Below are 23,048 nucleotides of genomic sequence, written 5' to 3'. Positions count from 1 at the left end.
TGCATCAATCAGCAGCTAATCTTTAAACTCGGTAATGTCGGCCATCACAAGGCGCCATAACCTTTGATGTTTCCATCTCTTTTCTCCTGCGTGACCCACTTGCAGTCACAAGTTGCGAAAAGAGAATGTGCATAAGCAAACAGATGACAGAAAAGAACTTGTGACGCATACGATGTTCGTCTGCACCGTTCTGATTAGACAGAACTTTAAAACCACGTAATGTGTCGTCTGTTTAATGTTGATGATTTCATTACAATGCAAGGCTCTACTAGGAAACCTTGGCTTGACAAGTAGCACCCACCTAAAGATTGTTAACAACCCCATTCCCCCATCCTTCCACCATCTTAGCACTTCATGACGGCAGCAGCCTTAATCAGCAGAGAGTGCCTCCCTACCTGCTTGAGAACAACTTGAGCTCAAGGTGATGCGCTGATCTTCAAACTCTCAAGGTCCCCATCAGATCAAATATTTACAGAATGCATCCAAATGTCATCTACAGAGGCCCCAAACTGCAACCCACAGGACTTGATGGATCCACTGCCATTCCTGCTGCCATACTACCACCGTACACCTCCACCAAAGGCCCTGTATCGCTGTATCCCCCCCTCCCGATGGACGTACTTCCACACTGTTGTGTAAGTTTCATTGTTATGGATGATGGGTGTATTTGAACAAGCGAGGCCCTAATTTGAAAAAAGTGAACGCGACACGTCAGAAAATGCACTGACTCCGCCATCTATGAGGGATCTGGCTTTCACAGAACAGCTGGCGAGCCATTACGGAGCGTGCTCTAATGAACAGCCATGCAAAATTGATGATTCATTGATCTCCCAATGTTCGCTGGATTTCACATAATGAAATTTGCTCTTAATTCTCAATATGTTAAAAAAGGATGATGAAACAACTCCCTGCCTTTGTTGTTGAACGAAAGGCAAAGATAGCTGATGCTGATGCAGATATTTGTGGCATTTTTTTCCTCCATTAGCGATGCGTGCGCGTTATTTTTGTAGTAAGCATTTTCAGGCCGTACTCAAACCCCCATTTTACCTCTTAAATCTTTCACAGCATCAGAAGAAAAAAAAATGTTTCACCGCTAAATTCCAATTAATATTCTCTGCTGTAGTACGATCAAGACCTTACTGATCTTCTGTCTCCTCTGCTCAGGGCAACGCAGCACTGAGGGCACTGCTCCAAACAAACTCAGGTCTCCACGGTGGAGAGTAGGGGTGAACTCTGAACCCTACTCTGCTACCTCATTAGCCTGCGTACACACCGGCATCTGTTCTATCATGAACCCTAATACGACCACATGAAACCGGAAAATAACTGCACTCATCGGAGCAGGAGAGATTAGACCGAGGAAGGAGGGGGTGGGGTGACCGGACTTCGTCGACGGCACGACAGCTTTCAGCCTTCATTCATTTTCAGAAGAATTGTCTGCTTAATGGTAAAAAAATAACTAGATGAACCTTTTCAGATGGGATGTGGCTTCTGTAGTCTGCTGATTCTTTTTGTTTTTTCTTAGTGCCGTTCTGCTCGAAGACAGAAAAGCTGATGAAATAAGGAGAGGAGAGAGAGCACGGCCAAGAAAGAGGGAGAGGAAATCGACAGACAGAGTGAGAGGGGTCATTGAGCACAACAGGAACACGGGACCCCACTCAGCTGGAGGGACTCTGGCGAGGACGAAGCCACCTATCTTATGGTGACAAGCAGCAAATGGGGGCCCATTACCGTACTGAATGCTAATGCCAAACTTTGGGCCCCAGGGACTGGCCCTGTTCCCCAACCACAAGGAGAGGAGACCTGGCAGGGTGCATGCATGACAGGCTCAATTCACACCCACAAGTGCAAAAGATAATAACCGTATAAATCATAAGAGACTCTTAGACTCTTTCTTTCTCACTCCTTTGCCACTCTCAATCTGTGTCTGGACCGCTTCTAACACTTGCTGTTCCTAATTGTCCCCTCATCTATTTTTCTTGCCCTTCCCTCTCCTTACTCCCAGCCTCCTTTGTTTCCTAACAAATCTTCCACGTTTCTCTTCTACTCGCTGTCGTTCACGCTTTGATTTCCCGGGGAAAAAAAAAAGAAAAGCCCAAAGATAGCTTGCGAAAACCATTCATATTGATTAAACAATCTGTGTTCATCATATCCGAAAATAGTGCTGCCAGTGTCGATTGTAATGCACATTAATAAACAAGCGAGCAGTAGTTAACAATGGTGAACGTGTAGCATGCTGTGCTTCGTGGAAATGAATAGCAAAGAATATTGGGTATAAATGCCCATCATGGGAGAAAAATGGTTTAATTAAAAGTCTGTTTTCTCTTTCTTGAATATTTTCAGTCGATATATATATTTCTTTTCTGAAGGTTTCTCTTGGCAGGAAAGGAATTAATTATTGAAAATAACTATCTAAAATGTGGATATTTGCCCATTGTATTCGTGAAAAAGGGGGAGAAAAGTCAAGGGAAAGATGAAGAGAAGAGACTCATGCAGACTTGTCTCTCTGTTCCCTCAGGCCTGTGGTGTGGGCACTGACTCTATTTGACATCGAGATACAGTGCTGAGAAAGACAGAGTGAGGCACAGACAGAAACACAGAGAGGGAGACATCAGAGCTCTTATGCCTTCAGGGGCTGTGTAAATGTGAGTCATGCCATGATGGGGTGACTTGTTCAGGGTAACATCACCCTTATAACTTTCATTTCGTTTAGGGAGTTCAGACAGTTTCAACTTCCTTGCTCCTACTCTCTTCCGAGTGGTAAAAAGAACTGAGATAAAAATAAAGAAGTGGCAAACTGAGGTTAGCAATTCAAGGGAAAAAGGAGATGTTTAGCCATTCCTGTATACGAATTTCATCTGCCCTGAAAAGCATAAAACAACTGAAACGAGGGGAAAGTCAGTATGACAGTATAAAGAAAAACAAGCGCTGCAATGATCAAACCACAGCAAGACAACCGAAACAAAGATTGTAATAATGACAGTTTTAAATGACCAGTGAATCATTTATGTCAATGAGCACTAATTTATATCTTTTTTTTAAGATAAAAGTTTAGGGGTTTTATTAGTTTTGCTAAATATTTGCAAACTTACCTCTGAAAAAGTTCTGATGCTGTAAAATGCAAATAAAAATAAAATGCAATGATTTGCAAATCTCATAAAAATGTATTTTTTTAACAACAAAACACAGAAAACATATCAAAATATTAATTAATAAAATTTGGAGAAACTTATGTTTCTGTTTTATCCAATATTGCAAGCCCATGCTCTTTGGGCCTGAGTCCAACAACCTTAGATGCACTTCAAAGACACTTTCACTAAGGCCAGCTAACAGCAGCTAACAGCAGCTAACAGCAGCAAAAACAGGGGCGCTTACCGACGGAAAAATTCACAATATCCTCAACAATTCACCTCAGTGTCACTGTCATCGTTCAGAAGACAGCTTTACTCATTCCATGTCAGACTCCTTTCACAAAGTTTAACAACCTCCTCCAGAGAAAACAGACGTGGACGTTTCTCACCCAACATCGACAACTGAGGTAAACAGTGGACTCACAGCCTACACAGATGGCAAAAAACTCCTAGGTGGATCTGGTCCAGCGTCACTTCGCTATCTGCGTACACTCATTACAGATGGACAGCAGAGGTGACTCAGGGCAAAAAACATAAAATATCACAAAATGTTTACTTGACTCATCCATTTTATATTCCTGACTTATAGCTAACTCTTGATATTATTCAAATATGTTAAAATATATTATAGGCAAAAATGTTTTTTGTATAAACAGTATTAGAAACATGCCAGCTGGCCATGATCGTTATAGGGTACACTCGAAATTTAATGTTTTTGAGCTCTCTTGGGTGACTAAAACGTGTTTGTTCTACAGTGGCCACTGTAGTTGGAATTATGCAATTGAATCAGGAGGAGAAAGAAAACAGAATTGAGCTGACTGCAATCTGCAGTCTACTGACATCTAGTGGTGACATTTTGCACACCGTACCTTTAAAAACAGGAACGGGTTCGTCATGGACATCACTGCATGGCCTCAGGAACACTTGCTGTCCTTGTTGTACAGAAAAGGTCCTTAGGCCTGAACCTTGTACAGTTTAGTTTCTCTGCTCTGAATGTCACTGTTTATTTGTGCATTAGTATACTCCACAAGCAGGACTGACCCAGTTAATCTATGGTTTCACCGATACTCGGCACAGCCAGGAAGCCACCCGGTTCTCCTTGGTCCCAGTCACACACTCTGCCACGACATCCCATCTGGAACTTTCCGATATGACGAAATATATTGGATGACAATATGAAAACATCTATCGATTCATATTATATTGTTTGTTTTGTGGTGTCGCAAAATACACTGTTTACGGCATTTTTTTTTTCCTTCTACCACCTATGCAAGAATCACGTGAAAGAGTATGGAGAGAGTTTACAGATGAGAAGCAAAAAAGAGCCGTCAGGTGCTCAAAATAAACCTTTGACTCAAACGTTAGAACAGGCTTTTCCCCACTGCGCGCCATGTAATAAATACTCACAAAGTAAATGGCGGCCATTACAACTTATATCTAAAAATACACAGTTTCAGGTACAGGTACACAACGCCCAGCCATAAACACTTCACCCGAGATTCGCATAATTTACAGAAAATGCACTATTTTGTGATATATATCATTATCGGGATGAGAAATGTCTTATATCAGGGTATGAGATTTTGGTCATATGGCACAGCCCTAATCTCATCCATGACCTGTTAGCCTTTATTCATCTTTTATCCAATGTAGTTATCTATCAATCAGTATAGCTAGCAAAAGTTCATATTATGTTATATACAGTGTTGGGACTAACGCGTTATTAAGTAACGCGTTACAGTAACTACGTTATTATTGTGGTAACGAGCACGGTAACTAGTTATTATGCCAAAACCAGGAACGCGTTACTCGTTACTGGGATTTAGATAGGCTCGTTACTCGTTACTTCGTGTGGTGGATATCGTGGAGCTTCCACAAATTCAATAACATTAGCAAGTGGTGGAGGCCAGCAGGTGGATGAAGGAAAAGGGAGGCAAGAGCAGAGACCCGAAGCTGCCGCCGGTCCGCGTGTCAGGTGAACTGAACTTCAGGTAAGAAGTTATGACCTGCAGTCTATCTGAGTCAGATATAAACCAAGTTTAGGTGGAGTTTATTTTCGGTATGCTGACATTTTCGTACTGTGTGCTAGCTAGCATGACGGAGTTTCTATACAGCTGTGTGGGTGCTATGTTACTGATGTTGAACTTTATTTTGTTCATAGGTTAATTATTAGAGTTGCCAACCGTCCCGTAAAAAACAGAATCGTCTCGTATTCAGAGAAAATATTACGCGTTTCGTACTGAGGTGAAAAGGAACACAGTTTGTCCCGGACTTCAGCTACAATGAAAAAGACACAAAGCTGAAGCTGCACAGCTGCCTCTTCTTCTCTCATTCTCTCCCGTTTCTACTTCAATCACGAAACTGATCAATGATCAGCTGATCGGCTTTTCTCTCTTGTTTATTTATCGCCCACTTTGCGCCAGAAAGAGGAAACCAGCGGATGTCGCGCTAAACAACAGCAGCACGTTTAAGCTTGATCAGCTGTTGTTAGAATTTATTTAATATTAATTTCTAGTATCAGCTGATGTTTGCTGGAGCCACAGCTGTAAAGCTGCTGGTCATGATATCGGTTTGGTTATCTGGTGAGAGGGAAACATGCAGATGAAACCAGGAGATGTCCTTACTGAATCATCAGAGCTGAACAGGTGATGGAGAAACAGGTTTACCTTTTCGGTGACATGAATGAGTTGAAGGGAAGTTATGAAGTGTTTCTGAGAGACAAATAACACCAGGATCCTTTTCTAAGTAGCTGACAGCTGGTAACTGTGCAGGGGCGGGTCTAGCAAAGTGTTGCCAGGGGGCCAGGTAGGGCATTAACAGGGAAAGGGGGGCACAAAAAAATACTTCTCTTTATTATTCTCATTTAAAATGTCTTGCTTTAAAAGAAAATAATTATCTGAGTCTTACAACAAACGATTGATAGATTGATACATATATACCATCAGAACAGTGTACATCACTGTCACAACAGTGTTTATTTTCATTCAAAGGCTTTATGATTTTTCCTATAATGGCGGGCCGGTCTCTAGTCAAAATGCCCGGGATGATTGTTTTGTCCCAGTCCAGCTCTGTATGCAGTTCATCTGCAGTCTGGTGTTACCTACATCTTCCTATTCAGAAGGCAGAATTTCCAAGTTCTGAGTACAATCAAAAGCACCACGACTGCAGTTTTTGTGTTGGATGTAAAAGCAGGCTAGAATCATGGCGGCGGTCAACAGACGGTCCAGGCGTGATTTCTCTCATGGAAATGTGCACATTATTTTTCCTTTCTATTGGTAGGTGGCACAGTGCACTTGTGGCAAGTAAGCAAGCTAGAAGACTGGCAATCTTGCTGGGTATCCAGTTACGGAAGCAACACATTAACAAGAGAATTCTGAGTAAAACCAAAGTTACTTTTCCTAGTAACTAGTTACTTTGAAAGTAACGAGTAACTTGAAGTAACTGAGTTACTTTTTAGAGAAGTAACTAGTAATGTAACTAAGTTACTAATTTAAAGTAACTTACCCAACACTGGTTATATATATATATATATATATATATATATATATATATATATATACACACACACACACACACACACACACACACACACACATATATATATATACATATGAATATGTGTGCTAGGCAACCAGGTATGGTGCAAATGTTGACCACTGCATTTTACATTGATTTCTGTGGGGTCAGAATGACTCCAGGAATAAGTGGTTTTTCATTTTATCTCCCACAAATTAACTATCGGACGAATGGACCCATTTAAAGAAAAGTCATGAAACATGAGATGATGGGGTTTTATTTTAGCAGAGTAATATGATATTGAAAACACCAAGAGGTCAAATGACCCCTTTGGCAGTTGTAGTGGTAAAGTAACAAGAAAAACTGTTTTCTGAAGTGTTAGGCCCTGGAAATTATTTTCACAGAATTAGCTAGCTAAATCTTTTAAGCAGCTCTAATCCCTTTTTAGGCACTTTTCAGACGTGGGATACATAACATTGCTGGCTTCATCGGGCTGTTGAAGTGCAGGCATTCTGCCATTCAAACATAGATCACGCTTACTGAAATGCTCCACACGGCTTCATTCTGACATACCCACAACTGAGACGGAGAAAGCCATTGCACCTGCACTTTTTTTGCCTCAAGAGAAAAAGGCTTTTTAAAGCATTGCCATTGTTTCGTACGTTTAACCCTCTCTAATCATTCACACTTCTGAATGATCTGTGTGCGTGTCCTGCACAGTCCTGCAGCAAGTGATATTTACTCAGACCCCTTCGCACATATAAGCTCAGAGATGGAAAGAGATTAGTCTTATGGATGTAGATAAAATGCATCACAGGCAAATCTTTTAAAGTAATGGCAGTGTGCAAGTTTGATGAGTTAAAATATTATTTTGTCCATGTCAAGTCTAGATCTAGATTACTTGGTATCAGCTCGATACCAACAGCACTACTGTGTGTGTCAATAAGTGAATGAGAAACATACTGTAAAGTCATAGGTACAGTATGTTTCTCATGGATGAAGGTAAAAGTCGTGCAAACCACTCATCATAAATAAATGTTACAAGGTCTGACCTAAAAAATAAAATAAAATAAAGTCTTTCTCAATTTTTATACAGCTGTTGTCCAGACTGCTCATTCAGACATGCAGCTGACTCATACAGATGCCATCAGATTAATGCAGTGTGCTTTGAAAAATAGATGGCAGCAGCACAGTGTGCATAGTTAGAAGTTAATGTGCTAAAACATGCAAAAGCTTGAGTATGGTCTTTAATTAGTTTTTGGCTGCTTTATTCATTCCTGTTTTGTGCTATTAATCATTTTTTTGCTAGAACTTTGTAACCCATTTTACAAAAAGGAAAGAGAAATAAACACTACTTTGCTCCTGCAGTGTTTTACACTGATTTCTACCACAACCCTAACCCTGTAATCCTTTCGACTTCAACAGCGAAAAGTGGACCAAATAGGAGACGAGCCTCAGACTGAGATGCGAGTAAAACCTTTGGGTAATGCACTCCACACAATAGCCCTATTTATTGAGGCACCTGAAAGAGAGCTTCATGGTGCAAAACAGCACATTACTGTGTAGGAGGACTGTGTAGGGTTTCGGACCAATCACATCCTTCACGCGGCTAACAATAAACGTGCAGGTTGGAAAGCGGATAGTAGCGGTTCTTGGGTGTGCACATGTGTAGGTGTGTATTGACGAAACAATTTTTTCTTATGGATCGACCGGTGTGCGCGTGTAGCTGCTTGAATGTCTGTGTGCACACATTTTTTGATACAGCATCTCTGGGCATAACGCAAACATGAAAATGTATGAGCGTGCTACTTGTCAGGGAAATGGTAAATTCACACTGTGTGTTAAATGGAGGATAATATTTCTTCTTGGAAAGCGAGAAAAATCCGAGAGAAACGTGACAAAAGAAAATGTGAATGCAAAAAGGGAAAACACTGCCCCTCAGCTTTCTAATTGTTCACTTTCTCATATCTGCGTTTCCTTTTTACGGCTCAAAATGTTGCAATCTAAAATGAAGGGAAACTAAGCGGAACAATGGAATACATTTTAAACTGAGCTACCTAGCTTACTGTGCATATGTGCCCAATTATTTGTATTAGTGTCTGTCCCACCGCTTTGCCCGTCATTGTGCACCATGGCCATTTGGCCGCACACAGTAAGAAACGGAGTGGTTGGTGTTACAAATCCCATCTGAATTCCCCAGCGAAAGGGATTGAGTGCCCACCTTCTGACCGTGCATTCCAAAAAAGCAGCAGGATGCCCTCTTTGATATCTATCCGAAGAACAAAACACAGCTCCATTGCCTATAAGGTGGCATTTTCTATCAAAGCAAAAGGCCATAATCCAGACTTATACACTAAATCCTATGTATACTGACATAATGCCCTCTAAGCTGCCTAATTCCTTCTAGAGCCCTTATTGTTTTCTCCTCTGTCTCTCTTATTTCTGTCTGTCTTGCTCTTTTTCCCTCCCTCTCTCTTACTCGCACTGCATCTTTCCTTCATGTCTCCCTTTCCTCTCTATCCCTTTTCACATGCCTGTCAGTTCACCCACTTCACAGTATTGTTCTTGCTTTCTCCTATTTTTTTCCTTTACTTCTTTCTATTCATCTCCTTTGCTAGCCCTTCTTTGTGTCCCCAACACACATTTTTACACCCCCTCCATTTTCTCTATTTATGTATCTGCACTTGCCTCACAATAACAAACAACAAAAACAACAACAATCTTCCATGCTACGTACTATGCACAAACAACCACCTGAGTGCTGCCGGTTGCTAGGATACCCCGCGGCCATTATAGCATCTCATTATAGCTGGGATTTGCCATTTAATCCAGGCCATGTAATTGGCCTGCTCTCCAGCGTTCAGGCAGGCTTAACTCCTCAGACAGGCATACATTCAGCCGCGATGCAGTGCTATCAACAAATGCAGCAAACTAATAGAGATAGAAATACTCGACCCCGGCGCTCTCGATTCGCTCACCGAGCGTCGTAAGTGACGATGAAACAGCACAAGCTTTGTTCACCGTCCAGCTTGACAACAGCTGCGGTCGGACACAGTGTGTGTTATATGACACCGAAACAGTCATGCTACATGCGGTTGAATCGCACGCCTGTGTCGCTGTCCTTGTGTGGGTGTCATGAGTGGGAACTGCGCGGACACAGCACAAACACTCACAGGATTTCAAGGTGGCCTTATTACATCGGAGCAAGCAAGCGATCCCTGTTGGAAGATGTGTCACACATATGTGAACAGACACACACACAAACGAGATGAGTGTCTCTGTGGAAAAGTGGTGATGAGACATATATATACTGTAGAATATACTGTCATGTGGGAGTATGAGTCATAGAGAGAGCCTTTATATGCTTACCACAAACTCTGTGTGTAAGATGGACGTAGCCGCCATGATGTCATCCATACTGGTTATCAAACTACATTCATAATCTGCACGGCCGCGTTTCAGAGACACAAATACCTCCTAATTAGTTCCAGGGACAAACTAAAACAGGCCCTCATCAAAAGTGAAGCACAAATTCTTTGGACAGTGTAATGTCAGCTAATTCCATTCACAAAATTCAATCAGGAACAAAGTCCTGGGTTTGAGTCCAGCCTGGAGCCTTTCTGTGTGGTGTTTAAATTTCCTCCCTGTGTCTGCTTGGGTTCTCTCTCTCCAGCCTCCTCCCACAGTCCAAAGATTAATTTGGTTAATTGGTGATTCTAAAATGACCGTAGGTGTGAATATGAGCATGAACAGTTATCTCTCTCTAAGTGTTAGCTATGGGACAGATTGCCAACCTGTCCAGACTGTACCTGTGGCAGCTGGGGTAGGCTCCAGGCCTCCCATGACCCTGAATTGAATAAGCGGAAGCAGGAAATGGATGGATGCAACCTTCAATTGCACCTAAGGCCTCAGACTGCTTGGTGACCATCTGGCAACCAACTGTTAAGAGAGAAAAATGAGTATACCCCAACCCCAAGATCCTAACGGTTTCTGGAGGTTGCTAGCAGCCGCAAGCAAAGAGGTGCAATGGAAATGTACTGTATGATTGTTCTGGTTGTTAGCATGTTGCTGGAAGATATCAAGTATCTCCAAAACAGTGGAAAAAGTTGTGTCTTTAAAAATAGGGTTGGTTGCAACATCAAAGCACAACTTTTGCTTGTGACGCAGCACCCTCTTTGCAACTGATTTCAATCAGCAACAGCCAGAAACCTTCACCAGTCAAGTTTTCCCGGGCAACCAGAGTTTGCAGAGGGCCATTGACTCATCTGTGTGACTGAGGCCTAGCGTATTTATGCAGTTTTGTGCCAGTGCCACAAAATCACAATCTAACGTACCACAAGTAAATGGCTCACCCTTCATGTGCCTATGCTTACCGAATTACCTTCTTGATAAGCCGCTTAAAGAAAGAAATGAAATTTCACTCACTTGAAGTCTAATGGTGTAGTGACAGAGAACAAAATACTACAAACTCATTTTTCAAAACTCCAGAGTTTTCAGAGTAAATCAGAACTATCTTCTTGATAAAACATGACAAGGCAGAAAAATTTGTCATTTTGTAATGTGGGTGAAGTGACCCGTTACAACGGTCTATTGCAGTGTCTCTCTATAATAAAGCCTCATTTGATGGTTAATCGCAAATTTGTCACAGATAAACTTTCAGCTTAGCGTAACCTTTAACCAGCATCACAAAGCTCTAAAAGTTTTTTAAGCACTTTCAGCTATTTCTACATGTGTGTGAGTGTGTGTGTGGTGGTGGTGTCTGGTTCTGTGTCCTATCCAAGTAAGCCTTGCAGACTGTTTATGCGCTAATGGACTTATGGCTCCCATATGGCAGCCATCATGGTTTCAGCACGGGCATGCAAATGCACTAACACAGTGGCAGCTGCTGATTACGACAGGCTCAAGTACAAAACATTTTACGGGGCCTTCCCTTAGGCTGTGATCCATATAAAACTACCAGAAAGGTATTTGATACCTCAGAAGGTATTTCAATATAAAGTGGAGGAATGCAGAAGGATATATAGAAGTATTTGCAAAACGCTTGTGCAATTAAAGCAGAAAGGATGCCATCTAAAATAATGGCTTTCATATTTTTCTTTAAAAAAATTTAAAAACCTCATTTCAGTCAAAGTGCACTGAAAAAAAATCAATACTTCAAGTTTCTTGGAAGGCAGATGATTAAGAACCTCAAAGAACTTGTCAAGGTTCTTCAGCTGCATCGTATAGTCTCAGACTGACTTTATGGTGTTGTGATTGGGACTCTTTTGAGGACACATTAGTTCTTTGCGCTTCTTCAAACCTCTGTGTTCTTTTAATAATTGTGTTTTATGAATGAATTTCATTTAAAGTGTTATTATGTTTACACTGATTATCATTAATTCAAAATATATACAAGATTTAAAAACAATTCTACAGATGTCATTTTGAATAAAATATCTATTTTAATTTCCAACACTGATGGCATAGCAATATGAGATATTGTAGAAAAATTGTAAGAATGAATAATTAACTAATTAACATATTTCGCTTTTCACAGTGTGTTTTTTTTAATCTACTAATAATAAGTATGTAAAACATATGCATTTGCGCTTGTGTGTGACAAATTCAGCCCATATAACTTTGATTAATATGCCAGAGAATGAAAATGATGAATCCCAAGTAAGGATTAGCAGATCACAGACATTTACTAAACCAGCCAGTCACGCCCATGGCACACTGGTTCTTACCATTCATCTTCATTCGACTGTTTTCACTCCATCACCGCTGAAGGTCAAGCTGAGAGATACATGTGAAAGAAATGGTCCGCTCTTTGCAGTCAATTATATGTTCATGTGTCAAAGACATGATGGAGAGGATGTGAGCATGTTGGATTGTGGAGACCTACATGGCATTCTTCCACTTTAGGGTGGGAGGATCACACCGGGTGATACGGTGTGCAAGTAGGGAGATAGGAAAATGTATGGCCCCATTAAACAGGTTATCACGCTTTCTTTCTGTCTCCTCACTTTCGTGGACGAGATAGTGAGACGTTAGGGGCGCTTGCTTTGTGTGTACAGTGTCAGTGGTGAAAACTTCTTTTTTCTAATTAAGCCGTGTAAAGGTTTCGTTTAACCGAATGATTAAACAATATTATGCTCTCGTCCCAGGGCGTTAAACCCTGCCGTTCTGTCTGATTCTGCTGCTGTCTCAAATATACACAAAAATGTCTGCTGGCAGTTGATGCACCGACCAGTATTGTTTGCCTTGAGATAATTATCCACATTACATTGGAGGGGTTGCTATGGAGTAAGAACTTTTTCAGCTAGGTTGGGGAGGGGGTCTTGTGGTTTGGGTTAACCGTGCACGTTTAATAAATATGCTCATCCATAAATAAGGAAAGGATTGGGAGTGATGGACCTGTCTCACTATTGCCATAAAGATGTCACGGACCATGACTGCTATTGGTTATATTTCATGCCCTGGAAATAAGAGCAGGCTGCAGTTCCAAAACTAAAATAGCATCCAATATCGATTTACAATTGTTCCGAGGAAAATGCTCTGTGTGATTCTACATTGGTGCATTAGTAAGAGAGAGGTTTTTCTAAATATAATACCTTTCACCACAATAGTACTTGAGGTAACCACTGAGTCACCCCTGAATGGGGGCAACAGTTGCTTCAGTCATAAACATACTAATTAAAAAACACTTCCAAATAAGTATAAGCGATAAGTGTCACTTATGTGCAGATTATCTGTTTTATTTTATTTTTAATTTATTTATTATTATTTTATCAAATTGGTTTAGGGGTGTGTTGCTGGCAGTAGAAGAAAAAAAAAAGAGTATGAGTGCAGATTTCGTCACCTTCAGCAGCAGGTAGGTGTTTTTATTTCTCCAGAATGGGGGTCAGTAACGAATACGTAACAGCTTGGGGCAACAGAATGAACTAAAGAATAGACCACATTACAAGAAGTCAATGAATTTGTAAGAACTGTTTTGAAAATATGTTTCTCTGTAAATCCTATTAAGGCTGTATTTCTCCCATGGCTGCTATATCTCCTCCAGGTTATACTCTTTATTGCTAAATCATTTTTAAAAGTATAGATTCTATTATTCTTTTATCTGAGTGGGATAATACGACACATAGACCAGAGGAGTCTTATATTTATGAAGCAAAATCTATTACAGGTCTTTGACAAATTCTATTTACTATTACTGTCAACTTCATTGTCTACTGTTTGGTTGTCGCTGCAGTGTTACCTGCTAGTTTGGAGCTGGAGTGGGAGGACTGACTACCTTATATATTCAGAGCTACTACATTATTTTGTGACAATAAACAAAAAACTACAGAAAAAATGTAATATTTTATAACATGACACTTTATGACCCATTACAGCAAATCTTTAAATCTCCAAATCAACCCATCAGTTCTGAAATTATCCAGAATATTTCAGGTTAATTTCACAGTGGCTCCATGGTGTTGTGAGTGGCTCTGTAGGGTAGTGGTTAACAAATTTGCCTAATGTGAAAGATCCCTGGTTCAAGAAGAAGGAAGCACAAATCTCTTGGACCAGTTGGGACATAACAGAAGCAGGTTTGAGACATAATTTATGTCTCAAGTTTCCATAATTTGGAGTAGGAATAATTAGAACTGTTAGAATTAGACCCAATTTTAAATACTCTATGTCTGTATGAGGCATTTAGGAGACTGCAAGCAGCTCGACAACTTCTCTCATGTTGTGAACCTCTCACTGCTAAGAAGCTGTTTCTCCTGTTTGGGAGGAAGAAAGAAGTGCCTATTGCTAACTGAGTTGACAGAGAGCGTGCATTTAAAGTGAATCAGGTGAAAGAGTCCTCTGAATTTAAAGAGCTAATATAATATAAAGCTTGTAGCTTACACTCGATATGCTTAATGGAGAGCACTGGTGGAAAGGGCCTAAAGCTGGGAGTTAAAAAGTTAGATTGTCTTTTCCTGTTTTTTCTTTTCTGTGGTGTTAACTAAAAAATAACCTGTTACATTTATATTATTTTGTACTGTGTTCACCTGTTTTTTCATATTACTGTTGTTGGTCGTTTTTTTGTAGGTAACGCCAAAAATGCTCTTCTTATAGTAATTTCCCTAAGTCAGTTGAAGAGCATCAGACAGACACTTCCAAAACACTTCCAACAGTAGGCATTGAGGCTTTACTCACACAGCAGGCAACACAGCTCCAAATGGAAGTAGTGCTGATATCAGCCGAAATCTCAGGAACTGATATCTCGGGCAGTGAGGCTACTGCTGTGGCTTAACACCATAAATTGCAATGTCTGTGGTTTGGCTCTGGCTGGAGACCTGTGTTGCGTGTCAGATTGTCAAATACATTTTTTAAAAAAAGAAGGAAAAAAAAGAAAACGACTGACCCTACATAAGCACGTGTTTTGGTCCTGGCATGCCACGGGTTCTCTCCTCTCTTTCTCGCTCTCTCCTTCAGGTGGAGTTGTGGGCCGCTGTTTCCTCGCTGGTCAGAGTGTTGCTTTCTTGGACTTTTTCCCCGGGCACCTTTTCTCCATTATCTCACTGTCTCGTGGTGTTTAAGGACCGGCTTGTGCCGCTACTCTCCACCAGATCGTTGTTGCCATTATGGAGGTAATTAGCCCTCACATGACTCATATCTTATATCTGTTCTTGTGCTTTTTGTCCTCTAACCCTGCTTTCCCATTTGCTGGTTGTTTGCCTGCCAGAAACTTCTATGTTACTTCTGTCTTCCCGTATTCCTGTTGCTTTGAATAGCTTAAAGGACACTTCTCAATTTCCTTACCGGAACCCTCCAGCTGGACGCTGCACCAAAAAAGAGATAACTTACCTCAAATACACCTGCCTGCCCACTCGCTTCCAAATCTCTCTCCACTCCCTGGAATCCCTGCCAGCAGCTACTCCGAATCTCCTGCTCAAGATATCGACAAGTAAGATGACAGACTGTGATTCCAAATATTATAAAATCTCATTAAACTCACTTTGACGTGTCCTCGCTTCTCTGGAGGAATCTCTAGGCCTGTTCCAGTAGGGAAAAGTCCTTCCTGCACCACTTACCTGCTTCCTGAGAACTGAAAGAAATTCAGTAAAACTGCTGTCTGAGTCTGGCATCTGAGTCCACCTTATGGTTAAACATGACAACATGCAATTTACAGCATTCACCAACTGTAGAAAAGAGATGAAAAGAAAGTAGTTTTCTGGGACTTTATCAAACATCCCGTGGTACACCTTGGCAGCGATGTTTCCTCACGGGGACACTTTAAAAGGCCTCTTTTTTTAAAAATCTTAAGGGGAGGGGAGGTGCCGAGTAATTCCCACATTCAAATTCATGCAACCATGTGAGTGTAAAGTTTGGTGACAGGGGGGAAAAAAGAGCTCTAATGCAAAGCAAACATTCCCATGATGTCCGGAGGTTACATTAACCAGCACTGCTGTCCGTGCTACTCTCCTCCGCAGCAGTCTCTTCTCAGCAGAGCCCAGTAGAGTTGCCGTTTTCATGTGTCTGACTTGTGTTGTTGTTGTTTTCTCCTGTGGGCTGAGTTTTACACAGTCTGTCAATCTCCTGAGCGTCACACATTAGAAGGACCAGTGGAGTGAGACACCAAGAGTGATCCCTCTGGGGAACAACTCTCCTACCACCTCCCACCCCAACCCCTTTGTGTTTGTCTCTCTTTATCTTACAGCCTTCCTCTTCCTCGCTCCCTCCAGCGCTGTGTTTTTCTCGCTGCGTACCCTCCCCTCTTTCTTCGTCCTCTTCTCTTCCTCCGACTCCATCAACAACTCCCCAGACTCCTGGCCAAGTTTGAGCGCGTCAGATCCCCTCTGTTTGGAAAGGCTAAGCTACATCTGTTGACGCGCTCAGTGCTCGAGTGGTCGGCCAAGCCCAGCCAACATCTCCCAGCATGCATCGCAGCGAGTGTGCAGCTAATGAACACAACTAAAGGAATGCGCTCACACCCGTCCCCTTCCTTTCTGTTTGATAAGTTTCACTCTCAATAGGGGTACTGTTTACAATGATTCAGCCCGGAACATAGAGCGGAAATATGGAGTCAGATGACCGTGAAAAGTTTGTGGAAACCATTCAGTTGAAACTGGGATCGCTATCCATACCCTCCTCTGACTTCTAAGAAAGAAAGTCAGAATCACATGAAGACCTCGAGCGAGACTTCTCCGAGATGTAAACTTTAAAAGAATGAGAGAATCTTGACCCAGTAAAGCACATGACGGGCGGAAATCAGAAAAGTCAAATGAAAAACAGCAAGAGTCAGAATGTGGAAATCAACTTTCTTTGCCCTTACTGCTGACTTTACTTGAAGGATTGTGTCTTTGCATTAGTATGGAGATATGGGGATACGCGGGGGTCTGAGAGTTAAGGAAATATGAAAAGGCAGCCCTTTTAACTTGAGCCACTGTGTGAATAGCCCCAGCATTCTTTTGGATTTAATGAAAGCTCCCAAAGTGAGTGAAAGCCTGAAATAGCATTAGCTGGCACACAATAGTAGCCTTAAATGTAGGTATTAAACCTTAACAGCTAAGACCTAATTGGCAGACCAGTGAATAGGCCAATGGGTGGCTGACTCTTAGGCTACAATGTCAGAATGCCTGACTAGCCAACAGCTTGCCCTTGTTTCCTTCAGTCTCCGACAAATGAGAAAAAGTTGGACGTCCTTCTTGACCGAACATCCGTATCGACCTCACATCTCCCCTCACGACCGTTCTTTTGTCTACGGGCTTTTCTTCGCCGAAGTGTCTGTGATATTCTCTATTGAACGTGAAAGCTTCAGCCTCAGTTTTTTGACTAATACGATCACTGTATTTCTTTCATTTATATGTACGTCCAGCGTTAAAACTTTAGGCCTACTCGAAGCGGAGAGTACTCCTTTCCTCATTGCTGCCTGCATTTAACCAGCCTTCATGTGAGGAAACCAACACAAAAACACTCAGATCCACGAGTCCGGTGCTTTCTCCACTTGACTTTTACCACAGACGCTGGATAGGGGGTCCACGGTGCATCCAATCACTGACTCCAATGAAGTGAACTACTCCCTGACCAATAGAGGAACAAGACAGGGGGAATGGTGGAGTACAATCATGCAGTGAAGCTCCCATTATCCAGCCAAGTGTGCTAATCAAAACCCTGTGTGCTTGATCAATACCAGTGGACAACAGATTGCACTTGTGGGGAACCGGTGGATGTTAAAGGGGTGTATCAAAGGCCAGGGGAGAAGGGCCAGATAAGAAAGACTGCAGAGGCTGGGGTGGGGTGATGTGGTAAGCGGGGACCAGTTGAGTGATTTGAGCGGGTATAAAATGAGACACTGCCTGGCTCACAGAGAGTGAAAGATCACACAAAGAGAGACAAACACACACCCTGGGTAGCTATTTAAAGGGATCATGCCTGGGATCTTTACAACACTACAGTCTTAGTGTGGAAAAACGCTTTACAAAGGCCATATGCTCCGCAGATAAATATTATGAAACACCGATTCTCAATTTTCATGTTAATATGTGTTATCTTTAATCTTGTTGCATTTTAATGTACTGTGAAATTCTATGTTGTAATTTTATGTATTTCTATGCCTGGATTAGATTGTTTTACAGTGTTTGAATGTGTGTTAAATTTCTTATTTATTGTTTTTGTCTGACCTGCCAGGGACTACAGACGAAAAGTAGCCTTTTGGCCTACTCTGGCATATTTATATTGGTATGTTCATTAATATGCACGGACCATTTTAAATAAATAAATTCACATTTTCAGCATCAGGGTTTGAACTGTTAACTGAACCAAACATGTATATGTGGTAATGCAGTATATAGATTAACACTGTCATAGATTTTAAGTTTTTATATGTTGTTCACATTTTGGGGAAAAAATTTTCATATCAAGCTCTATTTCATTCATCAGATTATATCGCATGATTATCAGCATGAGTTAGCTGTAACAACCACTTTTTGCAACCAAGATGGCAACAGTAGAAACACTCATCTCAAGACTTCAAAACAGGACCAGCGGGTCCTACATCTAGCTACATCCATCTTTTACACTTTCAGTGATAAAGAGCTACTTAACAGTTAGTTAGTGCTGAGATCACTGATTTGTCAAACCGAAGGTCAACTGCTAAGTTTAAAATATCAAAACTGTGTGCTTGGCCTAAAAGTGGACCTTATTGTACATTTACTTAATTTCTGTCATAAACATACTATTTCATGCTCAAACTCCCTCTCCTCATCTTGTTTCTTCCTCTTAAAAGGGAGTTTTTTCTTCCCACTGTCGCCAAGTGCTTGCTTATTGTGGGGGGGTTAGTCTGATTGTCTGACTGTTGGGGTTTTTCTCTGCATTATTGTATGTTTTACTTTACAATATACAGCGCCTTGAGGCAACTGTTGTTTTTGTGATTTCGAACCAAATATGATCAAAGTTTCAGACAGTGAGTTTTCCATCTTAGCCAAAGCCTCAGGCTTCTCTATATACTCAGTTTTTCTATATGGTCATCTCAGCCACAGAAAGAGCTGAAGACAAGAACAAAACATGATATTTATTTAATTTACAGTTTGTTTTTGGGACCTCCACTGTGCCAAGAACAAAAAGCAGGGCTCACAAGTACCAGGTCCTATTGACAGAAGCCAGACGAGGGGCTGCCAGTCTGAAGTGAGATTTTGGGAAGGGATACCTTAAGATGAAGGGGATACAATGGCTTATTTAAAACAAAGGATTCACTGAGAAGCTGCATCAAGGACCAGTATAAAACAAATAAGGATTTTTTTTTTCTTTTTTTGAAGTGTGAGTCATGCCACTAAAGCTACTCTAGCGGAGTCCCAGAATAAAAACATGGAAACGAGCATAATAGGTCCCCTTGAAACTAAAAGAGGACACACTTTCCTATGCAGGTGGCAAACATTTAGAAAATGATCAGAGAAAAACCCTTTTTGTATTTTGTTCCGCAGTTGTTGGTATGTGACTCACAGCACTCCTAAGTAGCATATTAAAGGTTATGTTGGGCAACAGCAACAGTAGTAACTCTAGAAGGATTATTGTGATAAAAAGGATGGATTTGAGTTTTTTGATCATTTTATAAGGTCCTGCTATTTCGGAAACAGAGTTCAGGGACTCTTCAAGAGATGGTCAAGTTGTATTAATGCTAAATGGTATGATAGTTGTGCTGGCTGTAACCGATGCACAAAGACCTACAGAAATTAACAACGTTCTTTGATCCTGCTGTCGTCTCGGTGTGCTTTCAAAAAGAAATCGTGAAGCGGATTTAAAGCATTAAACTTTTAGTTCTAATCACATCAGTAAAGCCGGGGCCTTTTATCCTCCAAAATGTTTCAAAGACGGGTACCTTTTATCCTGCACTAGGAGCCTTTTTTCTGACCAAGTGCGGTGTTCTGCTTGTGGATAAACAGGTGTTAAGTGTGAACGTTTGAGATTAATTAAAGCTTGGAAATCAGTGCTTTCAGGGCCATGTCAGAGTGTATGTAAATGAGAAATTCAGGAGGCAGCTTGGATCTGAAGAATTAATCTAGGATAATCTATTGATCAGTCCTGATGATGACATTAATCCCTGCGAATCACTGTCATTGATACAGCCACACAATGGATTACTATCAATGGAGCCAAATATGGCTCCACCGCATAACTGCAGCGCTAAACGAGGATATTTCTGTTCAGACGTGAGCTTAACAATAACTGTGAACTACAGAGAAAAATGAAATTGATAATTAGAGATAATAAGTGAAAATCACTAATCAGATCAAACTGAGAAGGTTGTTTTTACATTTATCATGTCTATATTTGTAAAGATGTAGTGGAGTAATGTAGACAGAGATGAACTCATACTACCTCTGTGTGTGTTGAAACCTGAGCTCCTTTTTCTGTGGTTGCCTTTGAGAGTGCATTTGTAAAGAGAAACTAACCTCTAACACTTCACAGTAAAGTGTAGTGTCAGGCATTCTGCTCCACAAAATCAAACAATGAAAAAAAGACTTAAACTGTTATTCACTTAATTTGTGTTTATGTGTTGTAAAATTTGGTCTCTCCTCTGCTCTCGACCACCGGTGGGTTACCAACTGTTTCACTTAGTATGTGTCTGTTTAACTGAAAAGAGTACAATATGATGTTACACCAGCCGAAAGTGGCTGGCGACCAGCTGAGTAACCACCGATTACAAGGGAAAAATTAGTATTGACCAGCTGGTTGCAAGTAATTGTTAGCACTTGATGTGAAATGAAAAAGCTGCAGTCACACAGAAGAACCACCCATTGAACACTAAGGTAAAAACGCAAATTCCCCCAACCGGTTAGCAAAGGGGTTTCTGGAGGTTGCTTGTTATTATTACATTAAATTGGCCATAAAGGGATTTGTGGTCATACACTGAAACTTCCTTTTGATTGTTTTGGTTGCTACGGTAGCAAATTAGTGCTGTCACCTGTGCTTTGATTGGAAGGCACCAACTTGTTTGCAAACATTAACTAACTACTAGTGAAACTTTGAGATGCAGTCCAGAAATGGACACTATTGACCTTCAGAGTAAAACATGTTTTTTTAAATGTGTTTCTTTCATCAGACAACTTTTACTTTGAAGGCAAACGTTTTCCTTTTCCAATCTGTGTTGCACTTTTTCAAGTTTCACTTCCGCCTGTAGGCTAGTTGGCAAGTGTTTGCAGACAAGTTGGCATCTTGCAGGCAACTGCAACAACCTGCTAGCAGGCAAAGCAATCACAAGGAAGTTTTTGCTGTAGTACTCCCTTTGCAATTGATTTCACCCAGCAACAACTAGTAACCACCCACTGGCGACCACCGGTTGGTTACCAACTCGTCTCTAGGCCTGTGTGACTTTGGAAATAAATTGACAAGTAACATGTTGGTATTGACAAACTCACTACCATACAGATGATAATAATATGGTTACTACAGTGATTTCTCATGTTGATTTCTCAGCTTTTACTTTAAATGGGGACAGAACTTATATCCTAATCAGTTGCAAAAACAATATCTATACTGGCTGCTTACTTGCATGTGTCTGTTTTATTATGTTTCCGTAAGAGGAGTCCACACTATTTTTTACTTTACCTGAAATCTTAGGGCAGGGCTGCATGCTGGTTTGGGGTGTTATTCATTGAAAATCAATATTTTCCATTTCTGAGGATGCAGAATGAATTACTACTGAGATGAGCTTTGTGGAGAGATTGAAGGCTTAGTCTGAGGCATCAGTCATCTGAAGACTTTCACAAGGACATTTACTTCTTTTCCCTTGGAGTTAACTCAGCGAACACGGATCTCTGTTTTTCTCACCACTGTCAGAGCACATATCATCCACTTTGTCCTGAAGACCATGTCGCACAGCAACAGGAGAACCAGATGCACACGTGTAGATACGAGGACAAATAACTTTGAATTCATCAGGTCGTTAACGATGTTAATTTGCTTTCTGGGGCTAGTCCTCTGGGTTAGAGCTGCAAGATGTTCTAAAGTTCTTATGTTAGGCCAGTTAGGCAAAGCTGCTCTTTTTAATGAACATGTCCAAAGAATGCCAACCATGTAATTCGGCAATGACCTCAAATCCTTTTTGGAAATGATGAGCTAAACACAGGCACACTCTAATTAATGAGCCACTCACAATAGAAATGAACAAATTATGGAGCCAGTTTGAAATGTCAAGATAACCAATTATCAAATGAAAATGGCCATTAGGTAGTTCCTTCTGGCCACAGGTGATGAAGCCACCTGAAATAATGGGAAAAGCAGAGGCAGAATGGGTTTTATCATTGTCTTAGGCAAAGTATTAGATCAGCCTTAAATGTAAGGTGCCTCGGGGGCCAAATGTACCCAGAGAAATTTAGTATCCATAGCATAAAATGAATGATCATTGGCTTCTTAAAGGATAGATGTGCTACATGTAAAATTACATTTTTAATGACAATATCATTGAACATTTTTCCTGTTTATGTGTCGTGACATTGCAGTGACCCCATACTATCTAAAACCACCTTGTAATATATAATAAATGGAACAATGTCCACCTATGTTTGTGTTTCTTTGTTTCCAGGCTTTTAATTCTGGCTCAAAACCACTGCCTCAGAAACCGCATGATTCTGAAGTAATGGTTTTCATGATTATTATTTTTATTTCAAGGGAATATATTTATGTTACTGGGCCTTATTAAATTTAAATTTAAATTCTTTGTGTGGTTGGCCAGTGTTGTGCTAAGGGATCTGTGCAGGCCAAATCCTTTTACCGCAACACCGGGCAATGCTAACATCATCCAGAGTTAACCTGAAATTATTATGTACAGCTCTCCACTAAGACTCCTGTGGCACAACAGAAACAAACAGCCAGGCTTGAAGATAGTCTAGAAACCCCTTCCAGTAGAATGGAGACTGTAACAGCAACGCATTAAATCACAATGAAGAG

At 40.9% G+C, this 23,048-nt stretch overlaps 1 protein-coding gene across 1 annotated transcript in view; it reads left to right on the top strand.

Annotated features, from left to right (window-relative positions):
- LOC120437831 overlaps positions 1 to 17,312 on the top strand; it is a 43,010-nt gene extending 25,698 nt beyond the window's left edge. The window contains exons 4-7 of the mRNA XM_039608381.1: positions 13,432 to 13,500; positions 15,096 to 15,250; positions 15,436 to 15,567; positions 16,321 to 17,312. Of these exons, the coding sequence (XP_039464315.1) occupies positions 13,432 to 13,500; positions 15,096 to 15,250; positions 15,436 to 15,567; positions 16,321 to 16,490 (526 nt within the window). The 3' untranslated portion in view covers positions 16,491 to 17,312. The remainder of the gene's footprint in view (positions 1 to 13,431; positions 13,501 to 15,095; positions 15,251 to 15,435; positions 15,568 to 16,320) is intronic.
- Positions 17,313 to 23,048: the final 5,736 nt, after the last annotated feature.

Source organism: Oreochromis aureus, linkage group 3, assembly GCF_013358895.1.
Source record: "Oreochromis aureus strain Israel breed Guangdong linkage group 3, ZZ_aureus, whole genome shotgun sequence".
Taxonomy (NCBI): domain Eukaryota; kingdom Metazoa; phylum Chordata; class Actinopteri; order Cichliformes; family Cichlidae; genus Oreochromis; species Oreochromis aureus.
Note: the sequence above shows the minus strand (reverse complement) of the source record. Positions and strands in the feature narration are given on the sequence as shown.